The sequence below is a fragment of the Cyrtonyx montezumae genome, unplaced genomic scaffold (assembly GCF_038088225.1).
Source record: "Cyrtonyx montezumae isolate F1298 unplaced genomic scaffold, pur_monq_1.0 scaffold_16, whole genome shotgun sequence".
In the NCBI taxonomy this organism is placed as follows: Eukaryota; Metazoa; Chordata; class Aves; order Galliformes; family Odontophoridae; genus Cyrtonyx; species Cyrtonyx montezumae.
Window position 1 is genome coordinate 10,983,150 of NW_027071892.1, and position 19,119 is coordinate 11,002,268.

At 53.6% G+C, this 19,119-nt stretch overlaps 1 protein-coding gene across 7 annotated transcripts in view; it reads right to left on the reverse strand.

Moving 5' to 3' along the window:
* Positions 1-19,119, reverse strand: part of MPRIP (myosin phosphatase Rho interacting protein) — a 56,042-nt gene that overhangs the window by 20,927 nt on the left and 15,996 nt on the right. For 3 of the 7 annotated variants that reach the window (XM_065732840.1, XM_065732839.1, XM_065732836.1), the window contains exons 4-12: positions 15,141-15,292; positions 13,274-13,358; positions 9,573-9,774; positions 8,400-8,559; positions 2,823-2,964; positions 2,267-2,383; positions 706-762; positions 268-336; positions 5-94 (exon numbers count right to left, since the gene is read on the reverse strand). In XM_065732840.1, coding sequence (XP_065588912.1) covers positions 5-94; positions 268-336; positions 706-762; positions 2,267-2,383; positions 2,823-2,964; positions 8,400-8,559; positions 9,573-9,774; positions 13,274-13,358; positions 15,141-15,292 — 1,074 coding nt within the window. Of the gene's footprint in view, positions 1-4; positions 95-267; positions 337-705; positions 763-2,266; positions 2,384-2,822; positions 2,965-8,042; positions 8,560-9,572; positions 9,775-13,273; positions 13,359-15,140; positions 15,293-19,119 lie in introns of those variants that run through there. The other 4 variants (XM_065732833.1, XM_065732834.1, XM_065732835.1 and 1 more) reach the window with 3 other exon arrangements.

The following is a 19,119-nucleotide window of genomic DNA, read 5'->3' on the forward strand; positions in this document are numbered from 1 at the left end:
TTACATGGATCTGGAAGCCATAGTTCCGCTGAACAGGGTACTCAGTGACATCATAGCACGTTGATAGATCAATTTCTCCATCCAGATCTGCTGCCTGGAGAGAGAAGAGAGAGGTAAAAGACGCTGTGACTTATTGCAAATGGAAAGCACTGTGGCTCCGTGCAGGGTAGAGCTTGTTGAGATGTGTTGCAGGGAGACAATGAGCAGGGTTGTGGGAAGCACAGAGCCCCAGGAGCGATGGGTTTCACCCCACAGGATGACACCTACCTCCTCTGCCACCGAATCCCGGTAGTATCTCAGGCTTTGGTCAGTCAGCACAAACCAGTGCTTCTTCCACTAGGAAATAACCAGCACAGGGGAGTTACCAACAGCCTCTCCCCTAACAGCTCCACCAAGCAGCCGTCCCATGGGGTCAGGGAGAGAGGAACGAACAGCAACGTGAAGGATACTGCACTGCTTAAACCCCACAAGAGATGGTGAAACACCATAATTAAAACAAAGCAATATGATATTGTTTTATCCACGACACCTAAAAATTGAGCTGCAGCCCATTCCTGGCACTTTTCTATAGATGTGCACCTTCTGCACACTCCTACTGCCACCTGTGCCCCACGACAGACCACAGCTGGGCTGCAGGAACCCACATGCATGGAGCCTGCCTGGCACAAGGCACCCAGGAGCAGGTGGAAGCTGCCCTGCACTCACCTGTCCGTCCTCGTACTGCTTCGTCAGCCAGCCCTTCTTGAAGTTCAGCAGGTCAGGCTGCAAGGAAGGACACAAGTGGTCAGAGTGGCCATATCCAGCCTGGGAAGAGGCAACAGGGTGATAAAACCCAGCACAGCAACCAAGGGAAAGAGCAGCAGTGAAGCTGGATCACTGTGCTGTGTGGGGGCTAAACGCCTGCTCCAAGGAGGCACAGGGATCCACTGTATGACTTATGTAGGTTGCCTCCTTCCTAGCAGCTGTGATTTCCTACTGTTGCACCAGAATTACAAAGGAAGAAGAAGCAAGGAGTTAGCTAGCAAGACTGCATGCATTTTCATCCCTCTTACCTACTAGGAGGGAAAAAAGACCTGCTATTCCATGCATGGACTCAGCACTAGGCTGAGTTCCCTCCAGTATGTGCCCCTCCATGTGCAGTGGGAAATGGAGGAGGGGAGGAGAGCAGCATGCCTGCAGGATACAGCTACAGTTTTGAAGGCTGTATGGGCAAACCTGTGTTGTGCAGCATTTCAGCCCTCATTCACCACCACCTGCCCACTTCTTCTCTACCCTAGAGCCAGTGGGATCATGCTCAGAGGCCTGGGACCTGCTCAAACCCTTCCCTGTACACCAGCAGACCTGCACAGCGGGTGCACAGCCTAGCAATGGATCAACTCTCCCTCAGCTTTTATCCTGACCTGGACTGAGGCAGCAAACCCAGTGGGCAGGGGAAAGTCTGGCAATCACAGCAGCAGATGTGCTAATTTCTCTTATATGGCTGATTTTACAGCAGGAGTGGCATGATAAGGGTGTACTTAATGTTCCCCACCAACTGCAAGGCTTCCTTGCACACTACATGATGTGGACTGACACTTGATACACACTTCTTGTACCTCTTCATTACCAAGAATTTTAAAATCATTCTTGTCACAGCACAAGTCTATGTGAAAAGCCCCACAGCTGCTGCATTTTTTGAGAAGTCCTTTTGCATACAAGCTGTCCATCCATGAAAAATGTAAATATCACATATTTAGAGAGGCCAAGTAATCTTTCTGGGAGATTAGTGTATTTATTTTGTTCCTACAGAGGGTGGAGAGAGAGAGAGGAGGGTGTTTCATGCTTGCTTTGCACTGTTTGCCTCCAGGTCTGGGGAGCACTTGGAACATGCAAATGGAAGACCTCGTTCCAGTAACACCAACCTGCAACTGCACAAACATCACGGAAGTACTGCTGGAAAACTGGGCCACGCATTAGCTCTCCTTACCAAACCAAATAGGAACTTGGCTTGCTACCCATCACTTGAATATGCATCAGTCATGAAGCACTGCCTGCATTTTAATTTCTGCAGCAGTAGAAGGGAAGAGGCAAAAAGCACAGCTCCAACTCTCAGCATTAGCCACACCTGATTCAAGTTCAAACCCAACCGTCTGCTCCAACACCGACCACAGCGGGTGCCCTGTGTGCTGGATAAGGGGAGAGCTGACGAGGAGACTTCCACTGGAGATGCATGGGAAAGGCTCAGGCATCCACCCACGTGGCAGAGGACACAGCCCCTGTGGCTCACCGTCATGGAGGACTCTGTGGACCTTCTGTCCAGGGACTTGGCCCGGCGGTGCGGGGACAGCGGAGATGCAGACACGTCCAGGATGGAGCCCATGGCCGCTCCTTCGCACGTGAAGTCCTGTGCAGAGAGCACAGCCTGGGTCAGCACAGAACTAGGGCAGCAAGTCCTGCTCCCTGGCTCATGGCACAAAAACCCACATATTTTGGGGGCAGGTCGGGCTCAGAACAAGCGTCACCTCACTGGCAAGATCTTTTTTCAAGCCCCTCAGGGATTAAGCTGCTCCCAATACATCTAAGCACAATCAGGACTCAAGACTGCCTGTTTCAATTGTTACTTCACGCCACGAGGATGTGTCCTGCTGTGCCAGATCTGATATTTCCCTCTTTCTATTCCAGAGGACAGATAACCTGATTTTGTGCCCTGACCTGCAGCGAGCAGCAAACCTACACGGGCAGAGCCAGCAGTGCTGCACTCCACACGATCCCACTGTGCTCAACCCAAACCCAAACCCCACCATGAGGCGTGGTGGTGCTGTGGTTGTATGGAAACCACTGACCCGTTTCCGTGGGAAAACCCTCTTCTCACTCCTGCCCTGCCGCGTCTCGCTGGAAGGGGCAGCTCCCGCCGGCACGCTTGTCTCCATGTGCTCCGCGTTCTCGATGTCTAATGCCTCAAATTTCTCAATTACCTGGGATCGCCTGGAAAACAGAGAAAGGGGAAGGCAGAGCCACTTTAACCACGGGCACAGAGCTGCACGGAGCTCACAGTCCCGATGCATGAGGGCTGCCTGAGGTCACTGCACAACTGCTCGACGCAGCACTCACTCCTCATGCTGCAGCTATTAACACCCCAAGACCACAGAGCACAGAAATCACACCACACTGGGGTGCTGGGCAGCTCCAGGTCACACCACGGGTATCCTGCAAAACCTCAGCCCACGCAGGTAATGCACCAAACTGGAGCATATGCAGCTGCATCAGCTCCAGATCTGGACAGCCCCTGCAGAACCTGTGCCCTCTGCTGAAACCGGCCTGCAAGGCTGCTGGAGGGAGCAGGAGCACACCTGGCCCCCACCTGCAGCTCAGCATCCCCACATTGCAGCACCCAGCTCTCCCAGGAAGGAGAGCTACAATGGAGCAGCACACACCCTAAAGGGGGATGCTCTCAATTGGCAAAAAACAGGCTTCTGCAGCTGGAACTGTAAGTGCCATTTCAGCAGGAAGAGCTGTTTGCTGACCCACAGGAGTGGAAATAAGAGAATTTTCGAAGGACCTGCTGGTCTCAAACTGGCCTGCCCAAGGGTTTGAGTGAGAAGCAGCCTCTGGGCTTTGAGCACAACCTGGGAAGGTGAGGCAGTAACCCACCCCCAGGACACACAGCAGCTGAGCCCCAGATTGAGAGGTTTCAATTCCCATTTGAACCTCCCATAAACGAGAACCCAGAAACAGCATTTGGACACCTAAAAATCAGGAACCTTCAACATGCATGAATATCACAAGGGCAACCACACGAGGGAAAACAGGTCATCCAAAAACATTTTCATTTTAACACTTTTTTTTCACAAAAAGGAACAGCAGGTTAGAACATAAAATAAGTAAATAATGAGATGTTCAGCTTTAATCTGTCATTGCACCAAATCCCATCAGTGAGGCACATTCTGAGCACAGCTCAGCCCGGTGGGCACTGCTGCTCAGAGCCAGGCTGCCAGGAATGAATTGGGCTGGGGGAGTTTTGCTTTTTAAATTCACATCTCTGGTGTTTCTGGGGGACATCTGTTCAGCCTCCCAGTTCGTGGAGTGGGAGCAGTTTCAGCTCTCGTGCAGAGCTCTCCATCTCCCCAGGATGTCGTGCTCAGGTGAGACGTGTGTCACACCACCCATCTCACAGAGCACAAATCCACATCCTCTGCTCATCACCACACAGAGAACTGCTCTGGAGATGACTTTTTTAAATCCAGCAATCCCCTTTTCACCCCGGCCCAAACCTCTGAGACTCAGTTTAGAAGGGAGGAAGAGGTTCATGAATTAATACTGTCTGTGTCCTAACAGATGAAGGTCTGAAGAAAAACAAATCAAGAGAAAAAAAAACCCATAAAAATAAAATCAAAAGCAGGTTGATTTCTCATGAAAGGGGCTGCACCACCAGGTTGTTCTACGGCTTGAGATTGAGATGAGATGGTAGCGAAGCAGGCGAAGTAAAGGCGGACACGTCACACAGCAACACAGCAGGAGAAGGTGGAGAGCAACAAGACCTGGAAGAAAACAAGGCTGGAAAATGAATGAACAGAAGAGGAAATTATACATCTGCATCTACATACAAAACAAAATCAAAACCATTCCAGCAATTCATCATCGAAAAAGGAGGAGGGGAAAATAATAATAATAATAATAAATCACTGCAACCCAATCACAGCCCTGAGGGTTAATATCATTCGGATTACAGGAAAGAATGGAGTTTCCCATCAGATCAGATCAGTGTTTCAGAGAGGTTACTGGGAAGCAGCTCCAAGCTGACAGTGCTGTGCTGCAGGCAGGGAGGGATGGAGAGGTTGGAAAGCTGCGCTGCTGCTCGGTGCTGAGCTACCAAACTCATCCTACAGAGCTCTGCTCCCATGCAGGCTCTGCCAGGCACTGAACCTGAGCTGCAAGGCTCAGCTGTTAGCTGCAGGGGTGTGTGCAGGAGGAAGGAGAGCTCTCGAGGCCAACAAGCTGTCACTGAAGTGGCATTCTCTGATTGGAAGGATGGGTTTATTTGTAGTGGGTTCATTCGTTATTTAGCAGCAAGAGGGACAGTGAGCCTCAGGAAAAGGATGAGGAATTTCCCCCAAAGGTACACAAAAATAAAGAGGATAGTTTTAAAAGGAAAGGAAAGCTCTATTTTGGAGAGCAGGTAGTCCTCTCTTTGCTGCAGCAGCATCCAGAGCAAAGCCTTACATCCCAAGAAGCTCCAAAGAAGGAATCTGAGAAAGAAAAGTAGCTCTGCTGCTTATTGCGGTTAGAAACGTTTCCCAGCCCTAGCTGGGCTCTGGCACTGCAGGCTCCTGCCAGCACGAGCAGGGCATGGGGTCAATCAGAAAAGCTGCAGCACAGAAACGTGCAAGAAAAGCCAAGGGAGTGAGCTCCAGGCACCTGCACCCCAAGGACACTCATCCAACAGCAATGCCCCTCCCAAAACCTCCTGAAGTCCCTGAGACACACTGAGATTTATCCCTGCTCTGCTGAGACACAGGCACCAGCCTCCAAAAACATGGGATTCAGCCTGCAGCTGTCACAGCCCTCTCTGCTGTGCAAAACAGGCTTCAAGATTCAGCTGTGGGGTTTCCAAATCGCTGCCTGGAAACAGTCCCATCCTGCCCAGGGCTGGGATAAAGGAGCAGGGACACAGCTCAATGGGTACAGGCTGCGCAGCCATGGCCCCATCCTGTGCATGCCAGCAGAGGGAACTCGCACTCCACAGGCCCCCACGTGCCAAAATCCTGCAGCTATCTCCTGCTCAGGGCTGCCTCCTGATGCATGCTTCAAAAGCAACCGCAAGCTCAGACGTCTGCGTGGGGCGTGGAGCCAAGTGCTGGGAGTAAATGGACAACGTGGAATACTTCCAGCACAGTCATGGGTATCAGGCACGTCATATCTCTTACTATAGGGAGACAGGGCAAGAGCCTGAAAAACAGCTCTATCTGGAGCTCAAACCACAGGTGTGTCACTCAGGATGGAGCACCGGGTACTAACGCTGTTCTTTTCCATCTGCAGCTCTGACACTGCCATGCTGAATTAGAGTGGGTTAAAAGGAAATGGGAGGAAGGGACAAAAGCAACCTGAGAATCAGAGTGAGCTCATCTGGCTGCACTGAGAGTCCAAAGGCTAAAGCTGAGCAGTGCCCAGTGGTGCCCATGTGGTTCGTGTGTGGGCAAAGGACTCCAGGAAAACACTCACAGATGTGTCAGTGGGTTATTGAGGAGTGTCAGTGGGTTACTGAGGAGGAGGACTAGGAATGGTGTTAAACCTGGCAGGAGAAGCTGCAGCATGCAAGTGAGTTACTGCATTTGCTCAACCTCAAAAAGCACAGCCCAGATTTGGAGGAGGGGGGGGAGGGGAAATAGTAATAATGATAGGAATCTGTGCACTCAGTGAACTCATATTTATAAAGCAGCCAAGCCAAAGGTGAGCAGGGCAGATGGGAGCTCTCTGGTGTGACGCTGAACTGCCTCTCTGTGCCCTGCTGAGCCTACCTGGTGCCAATCCCCCACTGCCCCCAGTCCCTCAGAGCTGCATCCATTACCCCCAGACTCCACATCCTGTGCTCCATGGGCCTGAGATCCCCACTCCTCTCTCTGTGCAGCTCTGAGAAATTGGAGTCATTCTGCCCATTTCAGTGCAGCAATAGATTCATGCTAAAAACCCCAGCAGCCCAGCTGAGCTGCTAGAAACACTTTCCCCAGGAAAAGGCACCTGCCAGCAGGGAGTGAGCAGGGCTGACACTAAAAAAAGCACTCCCTGGCAGCAGTGTGTTCTTGCAGTCCCCACTACCTGCATGCAAACCTCTGCTTTCTCCATCCTGCTGGCCTGCCAGGTCCCAAAACAGCACAGTGCCCATGGGGCTGGAGCGAGCAACCCCACAAGGACACAGTGCCACCCACACCTGGACAACACACTCCAAGTCCAGCTTATCAGCCCCATCCCCAGCTGGGGTGACCAGGGGATCTGCCTGGCATTCTTCCCCTCTGAACTCCCAAGGCAGGGAGAAATCCAACCCCATGCTCTGCTCTGCCCCAACCCCTGCATGCTGCCAGCGCTGGGATGGGTTCAGGAGAGGCAGGATCCTGCTGCCAACCCACAGCACGAGCACAGAGCTCCCACACCTGCTCCCAGCTCTCGGATGCCAGGCTGGAAAACAATCCTTTAGGGGGTGTGAAGAAACAAACCAGCAGCACTGCTGAAATCACGCTAGAGAGAACATGCCCAGAGGAAAATCAAGGCGAGAAAAATCCGACTGGCAGATAGCCCTCTCGCCCAGGGCCTGTCTCCCAGTTCGCTCTGCTGCCCTCGCTGCACTAACACATCCTCCATCCTTCACCTCACCCAATGACTGCTGAGCGTGTCTGCAGATGCCCTCCTCACCTCCTCCACACTAAGCTGGTTTGCAGCCCCGCACCCGACTCTCCCAGATTAATGCCGTGACATTTTGAAACCTCTCTCAGCTCATTAAGCAGTTGCATAACGCACCCAGCTCTAACACCATTTAGAGAGCTAACCTAATTAATGGTGCCAGCTGCCCATGTGTGCCGTGCCAGGGAGGCGATGGGGAGGGTGGGCTTGCTTGCAAATGTGGCATCCAAATGTCACCAGGCTAGAGGACATCCACTGCTAAGGCCACCACACTGCCTGGATGGTGTGGATGGGCAACGTGATTGCCCCAAAATCCACAAGTGCTGCAATGCAAAGGGGCCAAACTAAAAGAGGGGAGATTTAGGTCAGATGTTAGGAGGGAAGGTCTTTTTACTCAGAGAGTGGTGAGGTGCTGGCACTGCTGCCCAGAGCAGTGGGTGCCCCAACCCTGGAGGTGTCCGAGGCCGTGGGTGGGCCCTGGGCAGCCTGAGCTGGGGGTCAGCCAGCCCACAGAATGGGCTTCAAGGTCCCTTCCAACCCAACCCTTTCACGACTCTGATTCACAACACAGCCTGACGATCCCTCCAGCTGGGGCTGCACTGAGGAGGGCAAGCCCAAACCTCACTGATGCTGCGAGCATGCAAGAGGGCGGCAAGCCACTCATCCCTTACCTTCTCTCACTGCCAAAGAGCCGGGCCACTTCTTCTCTCCCAGGGCTACGTGCCCGGGTTCTCCGCTCTAGCCGCTTCCTCTCCACCTGGAAGGCCTCACGATTACTGATCCTAACGGCCTTGGGAACGTCGGCCAGGGTGGTGTACTGCCGGCTGGCTTTAAAAGAAAGGGGACGCCCCGATTTTTCAGCTCCCCTTCCTATATCTCTGCTGCTCGAGTCCTTGTGCATGGGGCAACTGCTCTTCGAGTCCAAGGAGTTCAGAGAAAAGCTGTGAATCACTCGGTCGCCTGATCGGGTACCTGGGGAAGGAAAGGGCTGGGCATGCTCCTGTGAGGGCGATTTGGGATAACTGTACCTGTTGTTTGGGGTGCTGGGGCTGGGCGGGCTCGCTGGTGACGGCAGCTGCTGCTCTTCCAGCTTTGAGTCTTGCTTGGTCTTCTCCAAGGAGAAGTAGCCACTCTCAACACGAGTCTTCCGCCCACAGTCTATCCGGTCCCCATTCATGGAGCTCTCGTCTAAGGGACAAGAAAACCACATTTGGTTTCAAGTCTGAGTTTTGCTTTTAGCAAAAAAAATGCCACAATTCCAAGCAGGAACAGCACAGGCAATGAGAGCAGGGACAGCCTGAGTCCCTGAGTCACAGGCTGTCTCATCCTGACCCCAACCTTTCCAACCTGTGCAGAAGGAGAGATGCTTGCAGGAAGCTGGCAATCCCGGAGGCACAGGATTACAGGATCCCAGTGCAGCTATGGGGTGGCACAGACAGCATCCCCAGGTGGGGACAGCATAAACATTCACACTTTCTCCCACTAGACAGCACAGTAAAGGTGTGAATTCTAGCACTTTCCACTTCTGCTTTTTGTTTCAAAGAAACAGAGTAGGCTTTATATAAGCAGGGAAACTTCTCCTTTGGGAGGGGGGAAAGCTTCGTGTGAATGCCTCCACCCATTCCCATCTCCTCCCCTCCAAGCAGCAACCACAGCTCCAAGGAAACACGACAGAAGCATCACTCTTTGCACTGGGGAGCAGGAAAAAAGCAGCTCCATTGCTCCTGCTCCCATAGTGCAGATAAAGGAAACTTATCCTCAGCCCAGGGCAGGAAAAATCCTCAGCCCCTATTGTTTCAGGCAGAACAATACTGCGGCCCCAGGCGCCTTCCATGGACTAATCAGGGAGACCAAATATAAACAGGGCCCTGCTGCAGGGGCCAGATGAGGAAGCAGCTCTCAGGGCTTAGCAGCTCCCACACCCCATGGGCTGCCCCAGGGCACCACAGAGGTGCTATAAAGGCATTTTTCTCCTTGGATGAAGACAGGCGGCCCGCAGAAGCCCTTTGTCAGTATTTTAACACGTAACCTTAGTCTTACTGAACAAATTTGCATTGACAGGGCACGATTCCCCCATCTCAGATGGGCAGAATCATACAGCTGGTTGGCAGGGATCTCCAGGTCCATCTGGTGCAACCTCTGCTCAAGAAGGGACACCAGGGTAGGGTGCCTAGGGCCACACCCCAGTGGCATCACCTTACCTTCCTTGCTGTCCAACACAGGATCCTTCAGGGAGCTGGCAGCCCCCTGCACTGGGCTCTGTGCGGGGCTGATGCTGCTGCCCACATCTGCTGACTCTTTGCCCCTCATTTCCTCCTGCCATAATGTGGACTTGGTGGCAGGGACCTTCTCAGCACTGGGGATGTTGCTACTGGTCACAGCCATCTTTGCAGGGCCAGGTTCCTAGAGGGAACAGGAGATGGTTGAGAAAGAGGGGCTGTGTGCCTTGGGGAAGCCCTGCCCTTTCCCTCCATGTTTCCAGCTGTAATGCTATAATGCAATGGAAAGCACAGCAATAATAGTGGGGTGCCAAAGTCCTAGGCTGCAGCAAGGGAGGATAAGTCCAAATGCTGCAGCTGTGAACATAGAAACAATGGGGAGGAAAAAACAAACAAAAAGCTGCTTACTCTTGGAAGACCTCAGGTGGGCAGGGACCTCCAAACAGATACCCTTACCTCCACTGCCAACTCTTACATGAGGTCTGGGAAGGGGTGGATCCTGGCTCCAGCCTGCCTGGTCACTCAGGTACATTGCATGCACCTGAGCTCCTCTAGGTTGGCCCTGCCTTCCCACCAGGTGCTCAAGCACTGCTTCAGGCTGTGACTTAGCATTTTGGGGGGTGCAGTGCACCCTCAGTAACTGAAGCAAACAAGGCCCAGCATCCCCCATGTGCCTCTGTCTGCAGGCTTCACAGACACAGAGCAGTGTCAGGTCCATTTGCCAGCAATGAATTTGCTCAGTGTCATAATGTAGGGTCAGGAAAAAAGAAAAACAAAAAAACCAACCCAGAAATCAAGCAAAAGGACATTGGATGTAGGGTAAAATGAATTCCCTGCCACTAGCAGCTGCATTCTTAATTTGTCACAACCAGTTTGTTATGGGCCACTGATACAAAGTAGAAAAACCATCCAGCACCACATCCCTGCCGGGTGCTTCCGCTGTGCAGCAGGATGCTGCTTTAAGAAAGAAGAATGCAGAGCTGCCTTGAGGTTACTTTAAAACAATACCCATCCTGATAAACGCATGGCTTAGCTCCAAGGGGCCCTGCAGGTCACATGGAGATGACACTTTGGTGGCTCCCCATAGCAGCCCGGGTTAGGTGCACAGCAGCTTTCCCAGCTCATGCGGGGTCTGGCTCTGTTTGCCAGCAGATGTTTTGCTCTTGTCGTATCAGCAAATGACCTCAGTTTGGAAAAAAAAATAAAAATCCCCTTGGAAATTTCATCCTAAAGGAATGCAGTGTCGGAGGTAAATGATCCGGAGGGCAGCAGCTCGCTGGAGGTGCTGCTGCTCATGGGGGTCAGAGCAGACACTGCTGTGCTCCTTCCAGCCTCAGCCACGTTCTGTTCACTGATCCAAAAGCCCAAAGCTGATCGTCAGCTTCAGACATGTATCTTTATATACTCCTTACCCACGCCCCCGTATAATTATTTGTAGATATGTATTTAATCAGACACAGAAACGAGGGCCAAAAGGCAGTCTATAAACAAGCAGTGCAATTAACTCTTTGTCTTTCAGAACGAATGGCTCAAAAAAGGAGCGTGCCCCAAAGGCATTAACACCAATCTCTGGTTGTAGGGATGCCACAGCGTGCCATCCTTACACACGTCTGGTGCAAGGGCAGCACCTCCAACCCCAGATTTCAGCCCCAGATCATGTCTCAGCTTCCCAGGAGAGCAGACAGGGCAGCACACTCCTCCTCCTGCACGGCAAACAGTGAAAGAGAAACCTGACCTATTTCTCCTAAGACCTCAAGTTGATTGCAAAGTAAAGGTGAAAACAACTCCAGCATTGCATCTAGCAACCCCTGCCCGAACTGCAGCTGCTGGAGCAATATTCCTAGCTTCACTTGTGTTGCTCCCACCCCAACGTTCTGCAGGGTGAGGGTGCAAAACAATGGGGCCAGCTGAAAATGAGCCTCGTGCCCCAGGAGCACAGCCAAGCCCTGACATAACAGGGAGAAGGAAAACTGCATGGGAGCAAGAACTAGCAGAAATACCCTCAGTATCCTTTTTTTTTATACTGTTTGTTAAATCACAAAGGTGTCCATCACTCCCTTAGCAGCTCTCAGACATGATCCGCCACCGGATTAGCACGCAGCCGTCTTTAGAAAGAGATCAGCCTTTCTCCACCAGCACACGGAGAGAGAGCTGAACAGCAGCCAACTTCAGGGGAAGCCATTTCACAGAGGGGGATTTGGTGCTGGTTTTCTCCCTGGCATTGATTTGCTGCCTGTGTCGGCATGATTTGGGGGATGAAGCAAAGGTGCTTTCGTGTTTTCCTTCTGGCTCTGTGGGTTGCCCATGAGCATCCACAACAGCAAAGCACCCATCCAGCAACAGGTCCCACACGGAGGTTGGATTCATAAAGTGAATTTGAGCTTTTTTTTCCAGTAGCACCACTGCTGTCACAGGGCTGGGAGCAATGGGATGCTCTGAGGGAGAGGGTGTTAAGAGAGCAGCAAGCTGGCTGAGGTCTGGGGGATGGCAACCCATGAGGTTGTGAGATGCCGTGCCTCAACCCCATGTGGGAAAAGTGACACCAGGCTCCATGCTCACCCCGTCCCCAAACACATGGGGAGTCGGGCTGCATGCATGGGGAGTTGCTGTCCTCCCCACAGCCGCTTCCCTTATTTGGTGCTCAGGAGCTCAGATCCTGTATGGTTTCCAAGAAGTTGCCATGGCAATGAAATGCAACCCAGAATGATGTTTTTCTGGCTCCTCGCCCCTTTCTCCTCCTCTCTCTGTCCTCTTTCCTGAACCCAGCCTGGGTTTAGTGCTGGGCTGGGCTACATTCCCTGCTGCACCGGCTCACTGGGTTGCCCCAAAAGCAGCAGGATTGAGGCCAGTCAACTCATAACATGCCACATGCTCCCCTGCAGGATCATTGGAGCCAGCGTGATGACCCCACCCCCTGGCAGGGGGTGCCTCAGTCTTCCAGCACAGTACAGAAAAAGCATCACTTCATCTCATTATTTTTGTTCCTACTGATTAAGGTAACTTTATCTGGTGGAGTGGTGGAAACTTGATTCAAACAGACACCACACACAGCTTTCCATGGAGACATTCCTGCGCTGGAGGCCAGAAAACTGGGGTTCAAGGGAGCTCCAAGGCAATCCTCCCTCCCTGACAACCACAATCCCACAGAGGAGCCCAGCACTCAGTCCCTGAAGAGGTCAGATGGCCGCAGGGCTGCAGTAGTTCTCAGCCCCAGCAAAGGACAAGCACAGCCTTGGGGTCACGTTCCCAATCAGTGGGATTCTCCCCCACTCGGGCCACGTGGGAGCTTGGCAGGAACGAGTGAGTCATGGCCAGCCCCGGTTTTTACCATTTATAGTCAAAGCCAGCACGAAGCCATCGCTGGGTCCCTGGAGAGTGCAGCTCCAGCCCCCGGAGCTCCCAGCCCGGCCCTGGCCTTTACTATTTTTCTTTCATTCCCATTATCTCCGGGGTCATCTCCACCAGGGTAACCAGAGCCTGATGGAATTTCATCCTACTTCTGCAGAAAAGGCCCGTGAGTGGCCAGCACCTCTTCCCGGCCCCCTGGGACCACAAGGCTTTGGGACAGCATGTGTGGGGCTGGTGCCAGGAGACTGAGTGTGCCCTGCCAGTTTGGGGAGGGATCTGCACTGGGCTCCAAGAGGGAGACAAGGGACCGGGATGCTGTGTCCCCCTGGGGTTACCTGAGGAGTTGGGGGCTCTACCTTCCTCTTCTTCTTTTGGTTCTGCTTGTTTGTCCTCGGGTAGACTATCAGCATTTCCAGCCACCTGTGGGGAAAGAAGAGCAGCAGGTGAGGGGCTGTGATCCCATCACCAGGCAGACACAGTCCCATGTGTTTTGGGCCAGGCTGCCCACAAGCCAGCCCTCTGCTTCCTCCAGAAACAGAGCCAGGGAGCAGCACCCCCTGCCCCAAACCCCTGCACCCAAAGGGGCTGTCAGTGTTACCCTGAGCTGGAGCTCAGCATGCAGAGGAACCCAGCCCCACTGAGCTGGGATGAGGTACCACCATACCCAGAAACCATCCCAGACTTGGGAGAAAAACAACTCGCAGAGCAGAGCAGAAGGGGAGGAAGGACAGGGTACAGCTTCCAGGCTGCCTTGGCTCAACACCACTCACTGCAAGAGAGAGGTCATGGCCGGGGGTGGCACAGGGCAGGGGATTCAAGGATCCTGAGAGCTCCGGAGCTACCAGAGGGCCTTCTCCCTCCAGAGCTGCTAATGCCAGCACACTGCACACAAAGCACTTTTGTCTGAGAAAGAGCAGCGTGAACTCGGCACTGTGAAGCTCATCCTGCACATGAGCCCCTCACTCAGGGCACCCTCCCATGCCTTCCCACAGCCGCTCCTGCATCTCAGGGAGCTCAGAGAGGAGGATCTGCAGTGCTGGAAAATGCTTGTGCTTCAGATTTCTGTGCTTTGCCCTCCTGTTCCCCCCACTTCACACGCTGCTGCTGTAAAGCGCTTTGAGATGACCACATCAAGTGGGTTTTGGTTAAGCAATAAATGCCAGAAGCATGCAACAAACGTAAAACAAATTCTCCCCGAGCTGGGGAAATCTTCCTGTCGTGCTGCAACTGCAAATGAAACCCACTTGGCTTGGGCCCAGAGCGGGACTGCTTGGGGATGATTAATGCTTGCAGTCAGGAGCAAATGCGCTGCTTCAAAATCTAACGCCGGGCCAATGAGCAATAAATCAGCCCCACCTTGCTCTGCAATGCTGCTCCCTCACGCTGCTGGCAGGATGGAAACAAAGGCTGAGCTATGAATAGGAGCGTGGGGAGAAGGAGAACGCAGCAGGGCACAAGGGACCATGTTCTGGGGTATAATCATTGCACTTACCCTGCCAGTCTCCCTCTGGTGTCACCCACACTCACTGGTCTCAGTGGAGCAGGGAACTTTTGTCCCACAGCAACACTCAGCTGAGAGAAAGCCCACGTTCTTGCCAAAAAGTGCCTATTTCAACCACTGCTTACTAAAATGGGGGAGTCACAAGTAAGGAAAGTGCTTGTAAATAGTAACTGTTCCAATGGGATGCACCAGTCCTGTTGGTACCAGGCTGGGAAGCGCAGAGGAGGTACCATGCCTCCGGATGGATTGGGAAGAAGACGTCATGGGATGCTCCTAGGTCAGTGTCCAGCACTTGGAGTTGGGAAACCTACCACCCCATATGCTCATTTTAAGTAGCCTAAAGTGACCTAGGAATGGTGGTCTCCAGAAGAAATGAGGGAGCTCTCTGCTCTGAAGCTCCCAGCAGTGGCTGAGCTTCCTCAGTCACTGTCTGTCCAAGGTGTACCTGGTGGATGTTGGAATCCTCGTGGCACAGCAGAAAGGAAGGACTTAAACAATCCACTCAAGCCACTGCTCATGCTCACCCTATGAATCTGGCGGCCCAGGGCTTCTAGCACTCCCGCCCTGCTGCAGATGGAAGGGATCTGCCAGGCCAAGGAGCAAGAAGGGGAAAGAAAAGCCAGCCTTGCCCAAAAGGAGGAGAAGAGAGGAGCTGAGCGCCAGGCAGCAATGACAGCAGCCCTGGGTCTGCCTGCACTCACCCACTGATGATCTCCTTGTTCTCAGCCCGGATGAAGTGCTCTTTCTCTGGTGTTAGGATGCATAAGGAGAATTTCTGCCCTGTGCGGCTCTCCCCGTCCACCACGTCTGTGCACTGGTTCATGTTGATGGTGCCCTGCGGGAGGGTCGTTGGCTGCAAGGGGAAGGAGAAAGGAGACGTGAGGAGATAGAAGCAGATGGGCGCAGAGCCTTAAACCTCTCCTAGGGGACACCAGGATCCCACGCACCCAATGCTTTGTCCACAAGCAGAGCTCTCTGCCCATTGAAGTTAGGGAAACATGGAGGTGGGTAGCATTTCCCCTGGACAGTCACTGGAATGCTCTGCAGGGTCATGGTGTGGAGGGGACCTCACATATCTGATAGGTTCGGAAAGCACGGTGTCACCTCCTGCTCCCCCTGCCCCAAGGGGATGCAGTTAAGCAAGATGAGTGGTGGCCTCCCCAGCCCGAGGGGACACAGAGAGACTTAGATCAGTGTCATCGCTGACAAGAGCTGACAGGTCCATCTGGAGCAGCACCAGCTCATCCGACTTACAGCAGCAATACCACATTCTTGCTGTCCCCGTCCCCAGCCTTCTGTGCCCTGCCAGCCACACATGGTGACAAAGGGGTCTTCCTCATCGTGGCAGCTTTTTGCAAGCCAGCATGAGCCCCAGATGAGTTGGTCAGAGGGACCTCTCTGCGTTGCACACAGCACCAAAGGAGAAGCCCATGTAGCCCACAACCACCTCTGTGCCCCAGCAAAACCTCCTCTCACCCTCCAGATGGCCAGGCCAACAGGGAGATGGGTTTTTGGCAGATGCTGTTAAGATTTTTACCATGGAAACAGGCTCCCCCCCCAGCAAACCACCTCCAAGAGCAGCGTGCAAAGAAGAGGTGACTGGGAGAGCTGTGACAACCCCATCCCACAACACAGGGAATTCAGTCCGTCCCACTGAGACCCCACCCCAGTTTATCCATTTGCAGATATGGGAAATATCCCAGTTTCACCAGGAGAAAGGCCTTCCCCATGGCTGTGCCCTCAAATGGGTCGAGGAGGGAGTGTGAGCACCCCACACAGGGAGCTGTGCTGCTGGTGCCACCGTGATGGCATGCCAATGGGACCAGCATTACATCAGGGACACCAAAACCTCTTCTTTTAGGTTGTTAAAACCAACATCAGCATCCACAAATGCTGCAGGGGGAAGGGGAGGAAAAGCTGAGCACAGCCCAGAACGTCCCCAGCTCAGCCCCCCCTGCTCACTGCCACGGGAAGTCAACTCCTAAGAGGATTTTTTGTCTTAGACAACAAAAATAAAACCCTGCTTTCCGGTAGCTATAAAAACCCTACGGAAAAACTTTCTCCCAGCTCCAAGTGAAGCCTTAGAAACGTTTCTGCCTCCCCTGCCTTCAGCTGTGCCAAGTCCTTCAGGACCATGAACTCTGCACGGCCGCATGGGTCCAACCCCTTCCCCACCCACAACCTTTGTGCACAGGGAACACGGCCAGAACAGGGAGAAAAGGGGCTGGAGATGGCTCTAGGAAAAAGCCCTGCACTTCATAGCTCTGGGCAGGAGATGCAACCTGACAGACAAGCAGCCTGGCTCACTTGGGATTTAAATCCCTTCACATCTATTTATTTCCTTCTTTCCTGCCAATGCAGGCACTTTGAAAACAAGCAAGATGCAAATGCTGCAAGGTGGAAGCACGCACCGAAGCAAATGGCACCAAGAGCATGGTCGGGACACAGCCCCCTGGGCAAAGACAGGGCTCTGCTGCAGCACCTGGCGAGCACCCGAAACCCACACGGTGCTCCCCAGGGCAGGGCTGCACAGCTCTGCTAACTGCAAAGAAATACCCCCCCACCCACGATGCTAGAGCAAAGCCTATGGCACATGTTCCTTGACCCCAAGGGGAAAGGAAGCCCTAAATTCTGTGCTCTGGGGAGCAAACCCAAGGGGCTTTGCACTCTGCTCATGTATCCACTGGAACCAGCGATGCTTGGAGCCAGACCATGCCCAGCCCCAGCACCCCGACATGGCAAATGTGTGTACCAAACACTCCCTACCTCCTTCCCATGGTGTGTGAGCAATGAACATGGAGGGGAACAGAACAGAAAGAAGAGAAAGTGGGAGCAGAAGCTTCTTATGAGCCCTGCAGAAGAGATCCCAGCCTTGGGGCACAGTGCCCATGCCCACACCATGCTCCTGAGCCGTTACACAATGTCAACTTGGTGAAATCTGGAACATAACCTTTAAAGAAAGGCGATGGGGCAGGGGGAGGAGGAAACCAAACAAAAGGGACATTTTACTTTCTGCCAAGAACCAGGAGGGAAAAAAAAAAAAAAAAGAAGAAAAAGAAAAAAAAAACCCTCATTTGTCTATCTTGCATGGCGGGCTCGTTGCCTTGGCACCAGGGTCCGGCTGCCCCAGAGGGAAGATGGGGGCTGACTGCTCCCCCACGGTCCTGCTCCTCTGTGATGGCCCCAGTGAGGCATAGGAAGGGCTCTGTTGTGGGTTTGCCCTGCTCAGGCTCCCAGCACTGCCTCGGATTAGCAGCGAAGAGCAACCAGGCTGCCTCCATAAATGCTTCCTGACAAATGATAATTCTCTGTGCTAAAATATTCATGAGGGTGGCTGCCGAGCAGCGCACTGCTCATCCACAGTGTGCTCTTAAGTGCTTTGCAAAGGGAGCTCCTAAAATCATTGCATGTCCCTGGTGCTCAGCCCCATGCTCAGGGTGGGACATGGTGTGGGCTGAAGCAAGACACAAAGCACTGTAGGCTTCCTGCCACTAGGCACAGAGCTATCACTGTGGCCATGGTGCAAGCAGAGTTCTGCTGCAGGAGGATTTTATTACACTTATAGATCATCCAGCAGGCAGAGAATCTTGGATTTACACCAAGGCAGACGAAAATGACCCCTCCAAGCTCTGCACAGGATGGACGGGAGCAGCCAGCTGTCAAAAGAGAGCAAAGGTTGTGCTCTCTCCCTCCTGCACCTCTGTGCCTGGGAGCACTCCCCATCCTCTGCAGCTCCCAGCCATGCACCACTCCAGCAGGTGGGCAGGTATCTGCTTTCAGCCACCTAAGCACACCTGCAGCCTGCCCACATGGGCACATATCGCTCAGGGAGGCTGCTGAGAAACCTCCAGCATGCTCTGAAGTCACCCCAAAGGAGATGCTCAAGGCTCAGAGGACGAGTGTGAAAGCCCTGTGCACGTTGAGTCCCTGCACACCAGGCCCCTGTACAACACTCCCAAGCCTTCACCAGGAGATAAAACCATTTCAGCTCTTCTTTCACCAGGCGGAAAGAATTTTCTTCCTCTCCCCCCGGAGCAGTTTGGGGAGGGGGCACAGCGCAGGGATCGGGCAGGAGAGTTCAGCCAGGGGCCACTTCTCTGTAGAACCGGTGTTTACGTCCCCCGACAGCGAGTCTAAACACGGAGCGAGGCCACGAGCCGGCTGCGAGCACCCTCGGGCTCCTCTCCCACCCAGTGCCATGCACCGACCCTGCAGGCACCCAGACAGAGTGCTGGGGGCCACACATCCCCATCCCCAGTGGGCGCCCGCCTGGGGAGCGAGTGCTGGAGCGGAGTGGGAGGCTGGAGCTGCCTTGTCTTGGCCTTATAAGGCGATTCTTGCGCTGTGCATGCAGCTCCCAGCTGCTCCCCACCCCAAAGCGGGGTCTGGAGCTGGCAGCCAGCTCCTCGCCTGCCTCCTTCCTGTTAACCTCTTTCCTGCTGAAGAGCCTCCGAAGGGTCGTGCATGGCTGGGATGGCCGCATCCTGTCCCTGCATGCGAGGACACAAGCGTCGGCACGGGGAGGGATGGTCGGTGAACGCCCCTAGCCCACCTGGGATGGTCACCAGGTGGGTACCCATGCATGTCCCTATCTCCAGCCCTGCTGCAGGGGAAGGACAGAAGATGCAGAGAACATCAGCACGTGCTGAAGATAAAACTACGGTCCCAGGTGGGACAAAA